The 16,193-nt window shown below is 42.7% G+C and overlaps 1 protein-coding gene across 5 annotated transcripts in view; it reads left to right on the forward strand.

The window, feature by feature from the left end:
* Positions 1-16,193, forward strand: part of RAPH1 (Ras association (RalGDS/AF-6) and pleckstrin homology domains 1) — a 375,673-nt gene that overhangs the window by 332,113 nt on the left and 27,367 nt on the right. For all 5 annotated transcript variants that reach the window (XM_085648936.1, XM_085648932.1, XM_085648933.1 and 2 more), the window contains 3 exons: positions 3,567-3,710; positions 4,449-4,559; positions 8,078-8,176. In XM_085648936.1, the coding sequence (XP_085505062.1) occupies positions 3,567-3,710; positions 4,449-4,559; positions 8,078-8,176 (354 nt within the window). The remainder of the gene's footprint in view (positions 1-3,566; positions 3,711-4,448; positions 4,560-8,077; positions 8,177-16,193) is intronic.

Here is a 16,193-nt window from a genome sequence, read left to right on the forward strand (position 1 = left end):
TTAGTTTTGGCAACTCAGATGTGTGTATTTTTTCAACAAGTGTACACTTAAAAATGCAGTGACAGCTACGATTCCATGCCAGCAGCTGCTGTCAGTGGGTAAATCAACTTTCCTAGACTGACTTTGTGCTCAGTTCTTAATGTCTGACCACCTATAAAGAAGAAAATACATAACAGTAAAACTGTTTCAGTGGTACGTGGCAATGTTGGCCTATCGCTCAAAAAAATGTGCAAAATAGAGATGAAACACCTATGCCGGGTCGGAGACCAACCTGGGGAGAGACTAAAAAGAATCTGGCTTACCACCAAAATCAGGGTTTTTATAATACATTTTACAATGGAAATCACACAGTCAGTATAGGTTGAGTAAATGTAACAACAGATTGTCAAATCACATTACAGCATTATTAAACGTTATTTAATACCATCATCCTAGCACTACTCCTCTAAATGAATAATAAAATAGGTTGCCCACTGACCTTAGGTCATTGGAGGTGTTGGAACAAATCTATTAACATAAACAATTAAAATAGCCTGCAGTGAGCGTGCAGGAAGAGCCTTTGAAAGTAACAAAAGGCTTCCTCTGGAGTTCTTCGAGAACAGCATGTCATCACAAAGCATCAGGGCACATTTTGCTGCGCTTGGGGTCCATGAGGAATACAAACATGCAATGAGTAATATGGATGCTCCAAGAAACAAGATGGAGTCGAGGCCTAGACCAGAAAAGCCTAGTTGGGTAAATCGCAGCATTATCATTTCAACCACAAAAGGTTCGTGTGAATAAGCAGATATTATTCTAAACAGAACATAGCTGCAGCAGGGGCATTGTGATGGATTCCGATTCTCATTTAGCACCTATCCCACTGGTCTTTTCCACACTTTCGTTTTCAGTGTCCTTGTAATCCATTGAATTCTAACACTTCCTAGTCTGGATTACCTTTATAAAGTGGTTGCCTTGGATGGAGGCATTACTTCACCTGCAGGTGCTGCAGAGGTAAAATTGATCAGACTTAGCATTTTTGAAAAAACAATGACATGTTACCCTTATCTGAATTAATCTGTCCTGTTTGTTTAACATAAATAGCACTAGTTTAATAACTCTTCTCTTAATAGAGAAAGGAAAGGAAATCATACATATATATAAAGGAAAGCAGATGTTAAAAACCTCTAGTTATTGAGATCCTGAATTTTCTATGTCCTTTTCATAGTTCGGGGTCACACTATTAATTGCCTTAACAACTTTTGTAAACCTGGATAGCACTTTCAGATCAGGACCTTTTTGAGATATGTTGTCGAGTGCTTTGTGGTTTCAATAGCCCTTGCCCTAAGTATAAACTAACATGTGGCAAATATGGTATTGGCCACATAATGACTTCCCTTAAGCTCATCTTGACAGATGTACACATGTCCTGTCCTGTTAGTAGTTATAAAAGCATTTAAACTAATTGTTCAAGAATCCACCCTGGATCCCGCTGGGAATAAAATGAATGCTCCCATAATGTTTTTCCGGCTGGTATGTTTGCTGATCTTGTTACAGGATTGCTGAAGCATCAAACTGGAAAAGACCTCACAGTGGAAAGGGCAAACTTGAGTGCATACTTTTCTCATACTGCAAATTAAATTGTATTTTGATGCCTGACTATCCCTGAACTTCACGATGAAATGCCAGAAAGCCTCTGTATATAACAGCTTATTAATGACAATGGTGCTGCGGTCATTTAGCGCATTGCAGTCCATCCATGGTCATGTGATCATTCCTGGCCCCGCAGACAGAGCTAGAATTGTTCATTCAAGGAACAATTTGAGGGATCGGGGCTCCATTATTGAAAAGAACTCAAGATTGATTAATCACTCCAAGTTTAATCTCAAACCAGGGCTTATTTCTTGTGCAATGTGGTAGGCCTCCTTCCTAGTCTATCTTTAGAAGTCTTGGGGACCCATTTAGTGGACATGCACCAAGCGGCTGTACTGGCGCCACCAGCCGAGCTAACGCCAGACTACCACATCTGGATTTGTCCTGAGAGTCCTCGGAGCATTTTTAGTAAAAAAATAAATAAATAATGCTCAACAGCCTCTCATGCCAGGGCACCATGGCGGACCATTCAGTCTTTTTTTCACTTTCCAAAGGCAAACCCCTTAAATGTACCTGGCATGCTGGGAGTATTTTCCAGAGCGCATGGAGGCATTTATAAGTGATTCCTTCAAAGGTCTGCCATGCTTTGCTTGTCAGTCCCTGGCAGGAAAAGAAGTGCAGACATGGCTTCTGATGGCCAACCTTAATTAGAGTGGGTCTTCTGGTGCCATGTCGGCTGGTGGTATGGTGGCTTACGGAGTGTTTTCAATGGTAAAAGCCGGCTGTGACTCCACCATCTGATACGCAGTACCGCATCTGCCTCCAAGTGAGGTTTTGGAACCAAGAGAATCAGCTCGAACTATTCTCCTTTGGTACCAGTTGGCCTTAATGGTTTGTGAGTCTGCATTAGAAGGCCACTTAACTGTTAGGTATTGGTCATTCCGAAGCATGACGCAGCTCAGTTCATGTTTTTTAAAATAAGTTCTTGGCTTAATCCCTCAAGAAGAAAAGTTTTCCAAAAACAAACAGGGGGAAAATGGTGTATGATGTTTTGTTAAACTACTTCAGCGTCCTCGCTTATTCAAGTCGGCCAAGACACAGTAAGTGGACAAACTATCTTCAATAACATAGCACGTGTATCTGTAAAGCGCAGGTTCACCCCTTGGTTTCTGAAAAAGAGGTGCTTAATTTTGTCTATAGTAGGCGCTGTGCTCTGAAGGAGTCATTGACTGTGTCTTACTGTGCAGGAGCATCAAGTAGGGCATTTTAATCCAGACATCCTCCGCTTTCCATTTCCAGACCCTTTGCCATATAGTATGTTGCCTCCTGCGCACTCCCCAGCACGATTAGCAGCGAGCTCTGTGGTTCAAGGAGGATTTAAGGGGCTCACTGCACAGGATGCAAATGGCCGTCAAAGAGCTGGAAGAAATACTGTCACCCTGTATCTTGCTGCACAGCGGATATTGCAATTCTTAATGCGATTATACAGGTCAAATTTCGTTAAAGGTCAATTTCATAATTTTACTGAAATTGCAAATATTGCCTCTAGACAGTTTTGTTTTATGCAGAACTGCCAGTGTAGCGAAAATGTAAGGCTCTTTGCGAGACCGCTTCCTGATGGCTCAGTTGAGGAAATCGTTATAGGAATCTCTACAGACCAGTGAGCCAGGCTCATAATCTAGTTCTTTCGTTGAGAGCATTGCAAGTTTTAGGTTTTTGATCTCCTGGTTCTATAATGAGAGTGGTCCACAGACTGAATACGCAGAAGATGCTACATGTAAGTAGCTTTTTAAAAAAAAAACTAAATCTCAGCTGGAGGACGCGTGACTTTTATTGAATGATGGTGGAAAGAAAGTGTTTGTTCACTGAATTGTGATGCAGAAGGTGGTAGTGTGTGGTATCCATACATAAAAACTGGTGAAGCGGGTGTGTCTTCGTTGGTGTGAAAGCCCCATCATTAACGTGTTTGTCTGTTCTTATCACGTCCCGTGTAGGAGTGTTTTTGCGGCAGTAATGTAACTGTACCAGAAATCGAGGGCGTCCTTTGGTTGAAGGACGATGGCAAGAAATCCTGGAAAAAGCGCTACTTTCTCCTGCGAGCATCTGGAATCTACTACGTCCCGAAAGGGAAAGCCAAGGTGAAAAGGAACGCTGATCTGTGTGTTGAGCATGAGGGTCTTGAGGTGTGCATGTCATCGAAGGGACCGGAACGCAAAGGCAGCCTGCGCACAAGTGTCTGGGTGTCTCATACAGGCAGAACTTTACTTGGCTGGGTCCAGTAGATGCCACATATATTCTAAATCATAGAAAAAGGTGTGTTCAGTGTTACCCTGCCTCCCCTGCTTAATATTGACAACCCAAGGACACGGGCTGTAGTCCCTTGTCACCTGCAGGGCCTGTTTGTTGCATATCTCCGGGTCTCAGGCTCTGGACCTCGGAGTCCAGGGACCGGTCTAGGCTTCAGTCTACATCTCGGATTAACCATGTGTATTGGGCCTCCAAAAATCCCAGTACCAGATGTCGTTTGCAGCTGGATCACTCCGGGCCGGGGTGCATGCCTCCTTATCCTGCAGGGGACATTGCTGTTCTAGTGCCGATTCACACTTGGGATGTACTTGTTTGGATGCCGCTGTCTCTCGAAGCAAAATACCGTCCTCTGCCCACATTTCACAGTGACACTCCCTGCAGGCTCCGAATCCGCTCGCTTTATGATACACCAACGCACACTTTCCCCCAGAATCTCTGTAAATTGATATGGATTGCGTCAGTATGGGGAGCCGAGATTGGCAAAAAAAAATGTTTTTCATTTCTGTTCTCTTGCCTGTTGATCTTTTTCTCTAGCTCTTTCCAAAGTTGCTTTTTTTTTTCATTTGTAGGCGTCTCGTGACCTGGTGTGTTTCCTGCAGCTGGATCACGTTAACGTGTACTATGGACAGGACTATCGGAGCAAGTACAAGGCCCCGACGGACTACTGCCTGGTGCTGAAGGTAACCACACGCCAGGCGTCCGACTCCACCAAGCCAGCTTGGGCGTTGATGGAACCTGGACACAGGGGGTCACCTAACGCCATGTCATCACGGATACTGCTTCAGCCCACCTCTTCCCCCTACAAATCATTACTGTTTGATGTATTGATCTGAATTTTTCAAGGAAAGCAAATTAAAACTATAGCACTGAGAGTGCATTAAGCTAGTGAGGACAGCCCAGGGCTGGAAACTGCCTGTAATGACCTGTGCGGAAGTGGCCTCCCTAGACCCGGACGGTCACCCATAGCAGACTAGGTTTGGCTTTCATAGGAAGGGCTGGTAATGAGTTGGAAGAAGGCGAGCGTCCAGTGTGCTGCTCCTGCAGCTAATGAGGAGCATTATAAGCTGCAAAGCTTGTATCAAAAGATGAAACGGATGCAAAGAAGCCCCTTAGGGGGACATCCAAGAGTACAGCGTGTGGGAAAAGAATATTGAGGTTTCGATTGCACGTGAGATCAGATGTTTTTTAGAGAGTCAGTGCATATGTAGTCTAGTGTATGATAATAATACTTCGTACTTCACTCAGAGCTGTTTGCCAGAAATTTCGCCTTGTTCTGTATGCGAACAGGAGCGTCAATTTAACATTTTTACATTGGGCCACTGTGGAAATGACGTCCAAGCATTCTGGACTTGTGTTCATTTATTACTGTGAATGTGTAGCACAGATGGGAGGTAACAGCACGCGCCCAGGCTTTAATTGTACAGGCTGTGCGGCAAGGGGCATGTGTGAGGGGGGCTCTTTTGTTGTAGAGTATGCCCAACTTTCCGACAACAAAGTTCTCCTGACGGACGCAGATTGAAGCTGGGATCTCCGCAAAGTTGGATGGGGATCAAGCAAAAAGCTACTTGAGTTGTCCTAATAGACGGCAGTATTGCAACAGCGCCACCTCGTGGCCAGACAGAATGGCAGTGGCTAAATTCTCAAGTGACTGCTACCTGTGGGAAATAAATGTAGTATCTAGATAAATAAGATCTGCTAAAGGTCTAACCCTGGGCGTAGTTCGCATAGTAGCTACGCAAAGTGCACTTCGCGAGATACGCTTAGCACTACGCGAACTGCTTAGTGCGCTGTACGCGATGATTGCACAGTGCCGGATGCTTGTCCGCACTGTGCAATCATTGAAAACGGTATCTTGCACAGTGCGAGCTATCGTTTTCTGCCGCTCAAGTAGATTTTTACTCGAGCGGTCGCTTTCTCAACGCGGACTGGTAGTTTCTCATCTTGAGCGGTCGCGAGCATACGCGACCACTCGCAATGAGAAACCTGACCTCCCCGCGTTGAGAATCTCGCCGGGAGGTTTATTTTCCACGCTCGCGATTGGCAACTTGATGTTGCTGATCGCGAACAAGGAAAAAGTCTCGCCGGGATGTCATTTTTCTCGCTTGCGGTCGCCAACTTGACGTTGAGGACCGCAAACGAGCCAAAAATGACAATTTTGCTGCGCTATGCGTTTTTGGTCTGTGCTACGTGCAATTCGCGTAGCGTGAAGTAGCACAACCTACGCAAACTACGCGAGCGTAGAGTAGTTGTCCGCCAGGGTTATAAAGGTCACGGGCTCACTTAAAAATCCTGCAGTATACCGTTGGCGAAAAGGGGAAGCAGTGGTGAAGTTTGATTAAAAAAACAAACTAATACAAAATTACATTTAACGCCCAAACTGACAGTGTGAGTAGAAATGCCTCTGCTAAACATTCATGTAGGGAAACTTATTAGTCTGTATGCCTAAAAGAGAAAAGTAGAATTATCCCGTTTATTTTTGAGGTTCAGGACTCTTCTTTCATGAAAAATAGTAGCACCATGCACATTGATTGTAAAACTAATTTACAGCAATGGAAGACAGTTAAGATCACAGACACCTTGTGAAATCCAAAGGGCAACTGGCACCGGTATTAGCTTCCTCAGCCACAAGGTCACGTCTGCCAAGAAAGCGTCATATTTGGCCATCGTATGCGATGAAGACCTCAATATGGTTTCTCGCATTAGTTCATTGGTGCAGGGTTCCTTTACAGGCTGTGCTGCTGAAACTCATCCTCCTGTTATTCAGAGTGAGCCACACCGTGTGTTCGTGGGACTCTTGCTTAATTGTGTCTATGGTTTATAACTCCCTGACTAAGACTTTAGACTGTGCAAAATGTTGTGTTAACCTCTACCTTTGTTTTGATTAAAGATCACTTTATCATTGATTCCTACTGGATACCTCATGAAACAAGCTTTAGAGAAACTAGTAGATATGGCTTACATATGGCTGATGTGTTAAACGTGCTGCAGTGGAAATGTCTTTTTATTGCTGCTCACATCTCCTATGCGAGAAATAATTTAATGAGTTTTGATTGAGTGCACTTTTGTGATGTAAAATACTCCCTCGTGCATTGTAATGTAAGTGCATATGAGGAGGAATGATTCACCAAGCAGCCAATAGCAAGAGGTGAGAGAGCATTAGTCCTCTGTGTGGATCTAAAGCCCTATCAGTGAATTGGTAAGTATAGGTCTATCCGACAGCTGTGCTATCAAACCAGATCTAATACTGGTGCTTAGACATGAGTAGAACATACACAAAGGCTCATCCAAGAACTTGTGTATTGGATGTTTAAAGCAACATGTTTACATCCAGTTTGAAGCACACGTTCACTGTTTTGATGTGCCTATGTATTATGTTGAGGTCAAGCACAATTGAGTTAATGTTTTGGTATGCTCTATTCACATTAGGTGATTTAATTATTGACTATTTTTCTGCACTGATTTGCGTTTTTCAATCAAGTTTTTTTTTCCCTGTTCTAAAGTGTTTTATTTTTTTGCGTGAAACGTTAATATTGGTTTTTCGGCCAGAAAAAGTATTAGCAAGATGTGATTTACTGAACAGAAGAAATTGCAATTGTAAGCATAAGTTATGTGTTTTTCGTAGACGTGCATTACTTACAGATTACAATAGAGAGTGCCATTAAGAATAAGACATTCCAGTTTTGGAGTCCTAGCTGACCAGCCACTGTCGTAATGAGTGTGATTAGAATGACTTATGCACTGTTAATTGGAGAGTCATTTTCTGATAACTTGATAGGTAGAGAGGTAAGCAGCGGAAGAGCAGAATGTGGCTATCCATTTACTTAATGAGTAAAGTAATATTTGTGGTATTTTAATTTAAATACAAGTATGAGAATAGATTCTTGAAAAGAGAATGAGGAAAGCACATCTTTAGTGTTTTAACAGATAGTTACCCTTTTGCATTTTAATGATCGTTGAAATCCCATTTTGACAGTCGTAATTTATTGTACTTTGGGTTACAGTTTCCAGCATTAAAGTATAGACCAGTGCATCTAAATGGGGCCAGAATGTCCTCTGCTCTGAGGAATGTAAAATGTCCGCATTGACCAGAAATATCCAGTTCCTCAAAAATAGTGCAGAAACAACAGAATACAACAAACATCATGAGAATATTTAGACTTCATTCTCATTAAATTCAATTTTCTTTCTTGTCTTTAAGCACCCTCAGATCCAGAAGAAATCTCAGTACATCAAATACCTCTGCTGTGATGATGTCCGAACTTTGCACCAGTGGGTGAATGGAATCCGGATCGCCAAGGTAACCTTCATTTTCTTCCTCCTCACCTGAAAATATGTGCATCCAATGGACTTCCATAATTCCATACAAGTTCATGGGTTTAATTCCCAAGTGTGGCTGAGGACATCTTCTGGAATGGTATGAAATCAGCCTGTGACTGTTTTTCCTCTGTTCATAGCATTGTTCTAAGGTTCATTAAATGCAACTAGAGGGGCTTTTATTTACGTTTTCTTATTTTAGACATGACCAGGTTAATATGTCCCTCCTTTGCTGTCAGTCAAAGGAATCCATTTATGATCCCATTATGATTTCTATTATACTTTGCGAGCCTGCAGGATGACCATCTTGAGTCTCGCACTGACCTGTGGCTGTATTTCAGTGCTGCTTTGGCCTAAACAATTAACAAGGAAAGTAAGCATGTTTCAGAAGCGTTTATTGATCCTGTCACAAAACAAGCCTATCGAGGGACAGACGGTACTAATAAATCTTTTGCATTGTCTAAAATGAATATGAAACCGCCATGATTACACATGAAGGGAGAATCTTCCTAAGTGGTTTTCTAAATTTTTAAAAATCTGATTTTATATTTGCATGTATTAAAATAATCAGAAAAGAGCCACTTTTGCCAATATTTTATCTTTTGACATGAGAAGACAAAAAAGGTGGTCTGGGAGAAGTCAACGTTGAGATGGGCAGTGGTCTGTCGTAGAAGATCATAATCCTGTCTGCTGCTTACATTGGTTTGGAGGCAGGTGTGATAAAGCTAAGCTGGTCAGGGCAGATATTGCAGGCAGTGGAGATGGGAGTGTACGTAGGTCCCTTTACTTTCAGTCTGTCTTGTTAGAGGTTGTCTTCTATTGTCATTATAAATGTTGGCTCAGAGTAGTAGGAGTTATACTAAAAACAAAAAAAAATAATGGCAGTGTAATATATTGAAGTTAATATATGGGTGTAAGGAACACAAAAAGTAACACAGAATGCACCTCACCAGTATATTGAACATCACTGAGACAATCCATGACCATAAGGAGGCACAAGGCGACAGAGAAGATGAAGTAACTACATTATTTACTTAGTTGTAGTATGTTAATTTTTGCAGCATGAGTCCTGTCTGAATTCACCTGCTGTGCATTATTCCGCCATCTATTGGGTGTTGCAGAATGGTCTCCTTTTTTGTAGTCCTTTTTCTCTTTTAGATGTTTCTTTGTTGGTGGGCGTCAACATACCTCCATTTGGAGTCCCTTGTGACATTGTGCTGCTTCCTCCAGAAGCTCCCAACTTTGGTCACGATCTTCGGATCCTTTTTTTCCGTCATTGGGTCTGGATGTTTGCTGAAGGATCTCCAATACAAGGAAGAAGTTTTGAAGAAGTTTCTCACACGTCAGCAAAATCGGAAAACAACACCAACGAGTGGGGACCGCAGGTGATATCTGCAGAAAAGACCAGATTCACTTGATGTTTTTTCAATAATGCCCATTCAGTGGGCTCCCAGTTTGGCCTAATGGAGAAATCATCTTTCCAGTTTGTGTATGAATTGCTGCCACAAGTTCTCGCAGAAGGACAAACACCTGGTCTGCAACCTTTGTCTACCTGTCGAGTGCCGAAGGATAGTCTTTAACGCCTGCTCCCTGTTTATGTTGAAGACGCTGAGGGTGAGAGAGAGAGAGAGAGGCAGATAGTAGCCCATCACACTTTGCAGGGCCAGCAGATGACTCCTTCCCTGAGAGACCTAGGCCTCTCGATTGAAGACAAGGAAACTGTGGCTGAGAAAACTGAAAGGGAAACATCAGATGTAGATCTGGAGATCGTCGAAGGCCAGGCGACCAAAAAGACGAAGAAACTCGCGGTATGTGATCCATTGACCCACCCCAAGAAAATGTCTGAGTCACGAAGATCTGAATCTAGGACATCGAAAGGATGCACACCCAGAGATGAGGAGCCTCACGGATCCTTTGAGGCGGATTCTGTTGGAGGAAAAACTTGTGGAAAGCCCACATCAACGAAGGACAGATAAGGAAAGGACATTTCTTTGTCAAAATCAGAACGGTCCAGAGCCGAACATAGAAGCTAGATGACTGCCACTTTGTTGAAAGACTCTCCGACGCTGAAAAGAAAGACAGCAAGCCTCAACTCCCAAGAACGTGCTGCTGAAGTCAAGAAGAAAAAGAGGCGCCTTGAGGCTGAAATGGCCACCCTTCTCCAGAAAAGAGAGACTTTTAGGAGAGTCTGATGAGCTTCAGAATACTGGTGAAAACTTCAACACAGAAGGAGCCCACAGAGAAACAGGTTAAGGAAATCGGGCCACCATTGACCCCTCATCCTCCAGGAGAGGAGGAAGAACTCTTCTATGAAGAGGAAGAACTACTTCAAGAGGGGATGTTTCAGGGTTCGGTGAAGTCCGAATACAATGAGACACATGGCAAGACCTGGAAACAGACTCCCCAGTGGAAAGAGTGGACAGTTATTTATCAAGGCCTTTGCCTCCCGATGATATTGAGATGTATTATCAGGTCATAAAGCAGGCTGCTGAGAGATATGGCGTGCAGCTGGAAGAAGCCAAACCAGTCAGGTTTTCTGCTGGAAACATTGGTGCCAACACACGCAAGGAGTAAATTCCTGCCCATGTAGTGCTTAATTTGAGCAAGTGGTTTCCGGTGCTCGGCATGGGCACTTAAACGTCAGCTCCGGCTCTTATGACAGTATGCCTAACTACGGATGAGCACAACAACAATTGTTTATTAATTGAATGCACATTAACAATGACTAATAACTGCCACCCAAGCCATTCCAATAGCTTTGGAGGCCTGGAATAGTATGAATTGTTATACTTGTTAGTGGGATAGTTAGTAGTTGTGTTTCTATTGTCATTGGCAGCAATGACAGGGGCAATGGATGGTGCAAGCTGCAGTGGCCTCCTGACGAGGGCCCTGGCATTTATTCTTTTTACAAATTAAGCACAGTGCCCATGCTTTTTAGCAACCTAGACCACGGTAAGGAATCATTCAACTAGCCACTTGTAGAGCTGTGACTTCTAGGGCTGAGAAAAAAATATAAATACTCTTCAAAGGACCCTTCATATATTAAAGGCACTGTACCTGCCGACTCTATTATAACATCCACAACAAGGATAAAGGCCAACATTCTATATACCTCAGGCCTGCCTCCAGATAAGGAGAGCAAGCGCATGGACGTTATGGGACACAAAGTGGAACGTAGTGCTGCCAACTAGTGGCGTATTGCTAATTCAAATGCACTACTGAACAGACACGCCCATCAACAGTAGGAGGAGATGGGTGAATTAATGTAGAACCTACCAGAGTAATACAGAAAGAGGATACTACATCTGGCAGAAAGTGGCAAGAACATCGCCAACACCTGCCTGAAATTCGATTCCACTGGTACACAGAGTGATCAGCAAATGCAGAACGAGCAGAATGGCTCAAATATTAATTGCCTCACAGTGGGCAAGACGAACCTGGTTCTCAGAACTAATGGAACTAGTTCAAGGAAAATTCCAAAAGATACTACACCCAGAACCAAAGACTTTGAGCCTAGCAGCATGGCTCATGAGGACTTAAGGTTTGGTCATCTAGAGCTACCCCAAAGCACAATGGCTGTTCTAAGAGAAGCAAGAAAGTGTTACGGGGCAAGGTGGAAGAGATACTCTTTTTGGTGTATTAAAAATGGATTAATAGGAAAAAATACTAAGGATAAGACGGAGTAAAAATATTTAACACATCTTCTAGAGGAAAGACTAACAGATGCCTCTTTAAAAGTTCATTTAACAGCAGTATTTGCTTACACACGAGGCCATATTGGAAGAAGTTTTTTTCACATCACCTGTAATAAAGAGGTTCTTGGAAGGATCAAAAAGAATAGCACCATGAAAGAACGTACCGACACCCACATGGAATCTAAATGTGGTTCTCACACAATTAATGAAAGCACTGTTCGAACCTTTACACAAGGCTTTGTTATAAATGCTGACCTTAAAGACTGCATTCCTGATAGCTATAACTTCACTGCACAGAGAGAGTGAGTTGCAAGTTCTCGCAATACAAGAACCATATTTTCAAATTCATAAAGATAGGATAGCCATGAGGACAGATCCGCAATTATTACCAAAGGTCACTTCACAGTTCCACATGAACCAAAGTATACAAATACAATATTTTTTTTCTTTAAACTAAAGGAGCATGCATAGAGAACGTTGCACACACAGACGCAAGGCGTGCCATAATGCACTACATAGAAAGGACAAAACCAAATAGGAAAACAAAACAACTATTCATTCCTTTTGCAAATAGTTTCTTGGGGAGACCAGTAACTAAGAACACAATTGCAAGATGGATTGCGCAAACCATTCATATTCTGGAGAAAAACTGAGTGTAGCACCTAAAGCACATTAAACACAAAAGAAAGGAGCAACCATTGACTTTCTGGCAAATACACCGTTGCAGAAATTCTGTATGACAGCAATGTGGTCATCTGTATGCACACACATTCCCAATACATTACTGTATTGATAAATAAATGAACAAGGAAGCACAAATGGGGCTAAACGCCTTACAATATCTGTTTACTAATCAATGACCATCTTCAACCCATCCACCACAAAGTTAGAAAACACTACAAAATCCATTCACAGCATGTGAATCCAGAATAGATTCACTCTGCAAAATATATAGTTTCCTACCTGTAGGTGTAGTTTTGTAGCTTGAAGAATTTTCTGGATCCATAAGCGACCCTCCCACTTCCACCAAGAAGATGGATGGAAAAGAAAATCAGAAGATTGGGACCAAAGGTTGGAACTTCCGGAGGAAGCAGTACTGCGTCACGGGGGATACCAAATGGAGGTATGTCAACTCCCATTAACAAAGATAAATCTAGAAGAGAAAAAGGACTACAAAAAAAAGCAGACCACTCCAGACCCAACCACTAGATGGTGGAATAATGCACAACATGTGAATCCAGAAAATTCGTCAAGCTGCATAACTACACCTCCAGGTAAGAAACTATAAGATGTATTTGTTGGAAAGAACACATTTCTCTTTATAAGCTGAGAAAGACAATACAACGCACAGCAAGCTACCCGTACAAGTGAGGAATTATTTTGGGAACATCCGGTATTGTTGCAGAGGGAAACAGAATTTGGAAAACGATTTCTCAATATGAGCACTGACGTAACAGGCAATATAACCAGATCAGCAGGGTTCATTTGCCGGTATCTGAAGCCCCACCTTTGTATGTGAGATTCCTGCTCTGGTCAAGTAAGGTGACTAACACCTGCTTGTTGCAGGTAAGAATGCAATAAAGGGAGTTTATTGAACATCGGCCTATGTAGCACTTTGCATATTGTTACAAAACGTTTTTCATCCTATCGGTTTATATCTGTGGATCTAGGCAAATATATAATGAAGCCGGAAATGATTCACCTCACGTGAATATTGCAATTTGTAAACACCTCAGTTATGTATTGCATGCAATTGTCGCAATACAGATTTATGACCGCATTTCTGATCTATGGACACGACAAATGAGCATTCACGCTACTTGTAAGATAAGGACTTCCTGTTTATGTCAGTTTGGCGCCGAGTCATAGCAGATCTTTGCGCATAGCATTGTTCTTGGCAGCTCGGGATGCTTTTATAGTGCCCAGGTAAGGGTATGGATTTCATGGCTATAGATGAAAGTTGCAGCGTCTCCAAGCAATCCATCGTGTCATTTATGGGGTGGGCCTGTGACCACTTCCTTTTGGTCAGGAAGTATAACAGTCCCTGTCTGTCCGAGTCGCCCCCTTCTGGCGAGACACGTTCTTGTGCGGAAGTAGATCTACTCCAAACTTTTCTGGTGCTCAAAAAACCAGTAACTGTCCAGGATTTGAACCTTTTAATCAGTGAGTGAGCCCAACCGTTTTTTTTTTTTTTTTTTTTTTTTTTTTTTTTTTTTATATAGAGGGTTCGTCCCTCAAAAATGTATTTTAAAGCAGTGCAATTTGGGATGCATGTTCCGACCCAATCCCCAAATAATTTTAAGGAGTCCAAATCTGTCATGTCATATGCTTTGACATGAATGATTCCTTGTTAGAGGCAACAATATTAAAATGTATTAGAACGTGTTGTTTTTTTTCTTTGCGATTGTTACTGTATTTTCCTGTTACTTCGAGCTGTACATGAAGTCCAATGACATGGTGCTCGGTTTATCAATATCAGAACGGTTATAGTCTTGTTCACCTCTTCCGGACTAGAACTGTGACTTCCGGATTGTATGCACAGCCCAATATCAAGTGATTCTCTAAATAGGTTATTTATTGGACAACTATCATGTTATGACATTAAAATGCATGATGCTAGGGATCTAATAACACAGTATCAAACACTAGCTATGATGTACAACAATATCATATAAGGCGAAAAGATGCCTGAGGTGATATGACTACAAATTAAACTGCTTTACAAATCATGACATTCCATTACAAACTGGTGGATAATATGAGGTTTAAGGGTATCATAGGAAACGTATGTAATGCTCTCACGTCAGCCACCACAGCATTGTGCTTGGCGATGCCACACGGATAACTAGATGAAAGAGCTGGTAAGACTCTTTTACGACTGTTTGGGAGTATAGAAATTGTTTGCCTTAATCCATACACTTATGTCTTTGGTGAAAGGACTACACCTTATTAGCAGCCAGAGATACAGTGTTCCCACTGCATGGCAGGCGACTAGTGATACACAAATTGGCCCTCTACAAATGTATAGATCTTCTGATCATCCCCCCACCATCATATTCACCTTAACAGCACCCCAAAGATATACAGATGCTATTGCATGGAACTCATAAATTAATAAACCCATTGCACGAGAGATAACCCTATCTTAACGCAACACACAACTGATATGCTAACCTCCGTCCAGTGTTCAGCCAATTATAGACTGCAGTTGCAGCACCACAGGGACACCAAACATCCTTAATCTGTTCAGCCACCCTGGGCTACATTCATACCTGCGACACAGGGGCACACCAATGCTACTCGCAGTACCTCGGTGTTACAGAGATCCCACAGTAAACGACCTCCAAAGAGACCATAAATCCCTTCAGCAGCCCGATGGCACGGAGTTTCTAAAACTCTAGCATCAAAGAAGAACAAAGATCCCACGAAGTAGCATCCAAGAAATTTTTAAATATGATCCCCTCCATCAAAAGCAAGAGGAAACCAGCAATGGCGAAGCCAGTATGACTCTTCTTTTCGACCCATTGGCTATGCCAGAGTTTTTGCCAATGCGGCTCAGAATCTGCAAAAAAGAAGTGCTTTTTCCTGATGCTGCAGCATCGGCAAAAAAATAGAAAAAAAGTGTGATGACTTCTACGCAGATGTGCGTCATGTGTTGCATGTACAGTTACACATCATGATGTTAGGGGAAGTCACTGTGATTACCTGTGCATGTGCCTGCATCACATGCGAAATGACACGGCCGCCATGTTGTTTTTTTACCATTCCATGATGCCCGACACCAATTTTGGAGCGGTAAAAAAGAAAAATAAGTTTAAAGTGCATAAAATGTATTTGAAAAAGGAACAGCCCAGCTTGCTGAAAGATGTGTGGGTGGGGAGAGGAGAGCAGCAGTCGAGGGGAGAGACCGCAGCTCTCGAAGGAAAGAGCAAGAAAACATGCACTCTCATGGAGAGCTGAAAGACCGGGAAAACCGTTGTTTCCTTAATGTCTTAGCGTGAGCAGTGTGAGGACACAAGTCATCCATTCAAAGGATGGTAAAGATACACTCATGCTCACTCTTCACATAAACACACAAACAGTTTTGCATGCGCATTCACATACACAAGCCCATTTGCAAGCAGCAAGCCTTTCCTTCTGCTGACCATGGCAGCCATCCCATCTCGGCTCGGTGAGCCTTCAGTACTGGCCACCCTTTGCCTGCAAGAGGGAGCTGCGGTCTTGTGAAGGTCGAACCACATGCTGCTTGGCGCTTCATGCCTCAGGAGATGGAGAGATGCCTCGGGCAGCTTTCTGTCACCCGAG

The sequence above is a fragment of the Triturus cristatus genome, chromosome 3_2 (assembly GCF_964204655.1).
Source record: "Triturus cristatus chromosome 3_2, aTriCri1.1, whole genome shotgun sequence".
NCBI classification, from domain to species: Eukaryota; Metazoa; Chordata; class Amphibia; order Caudata; family Salamandridae; genus Triturus; species Triturus cristatus.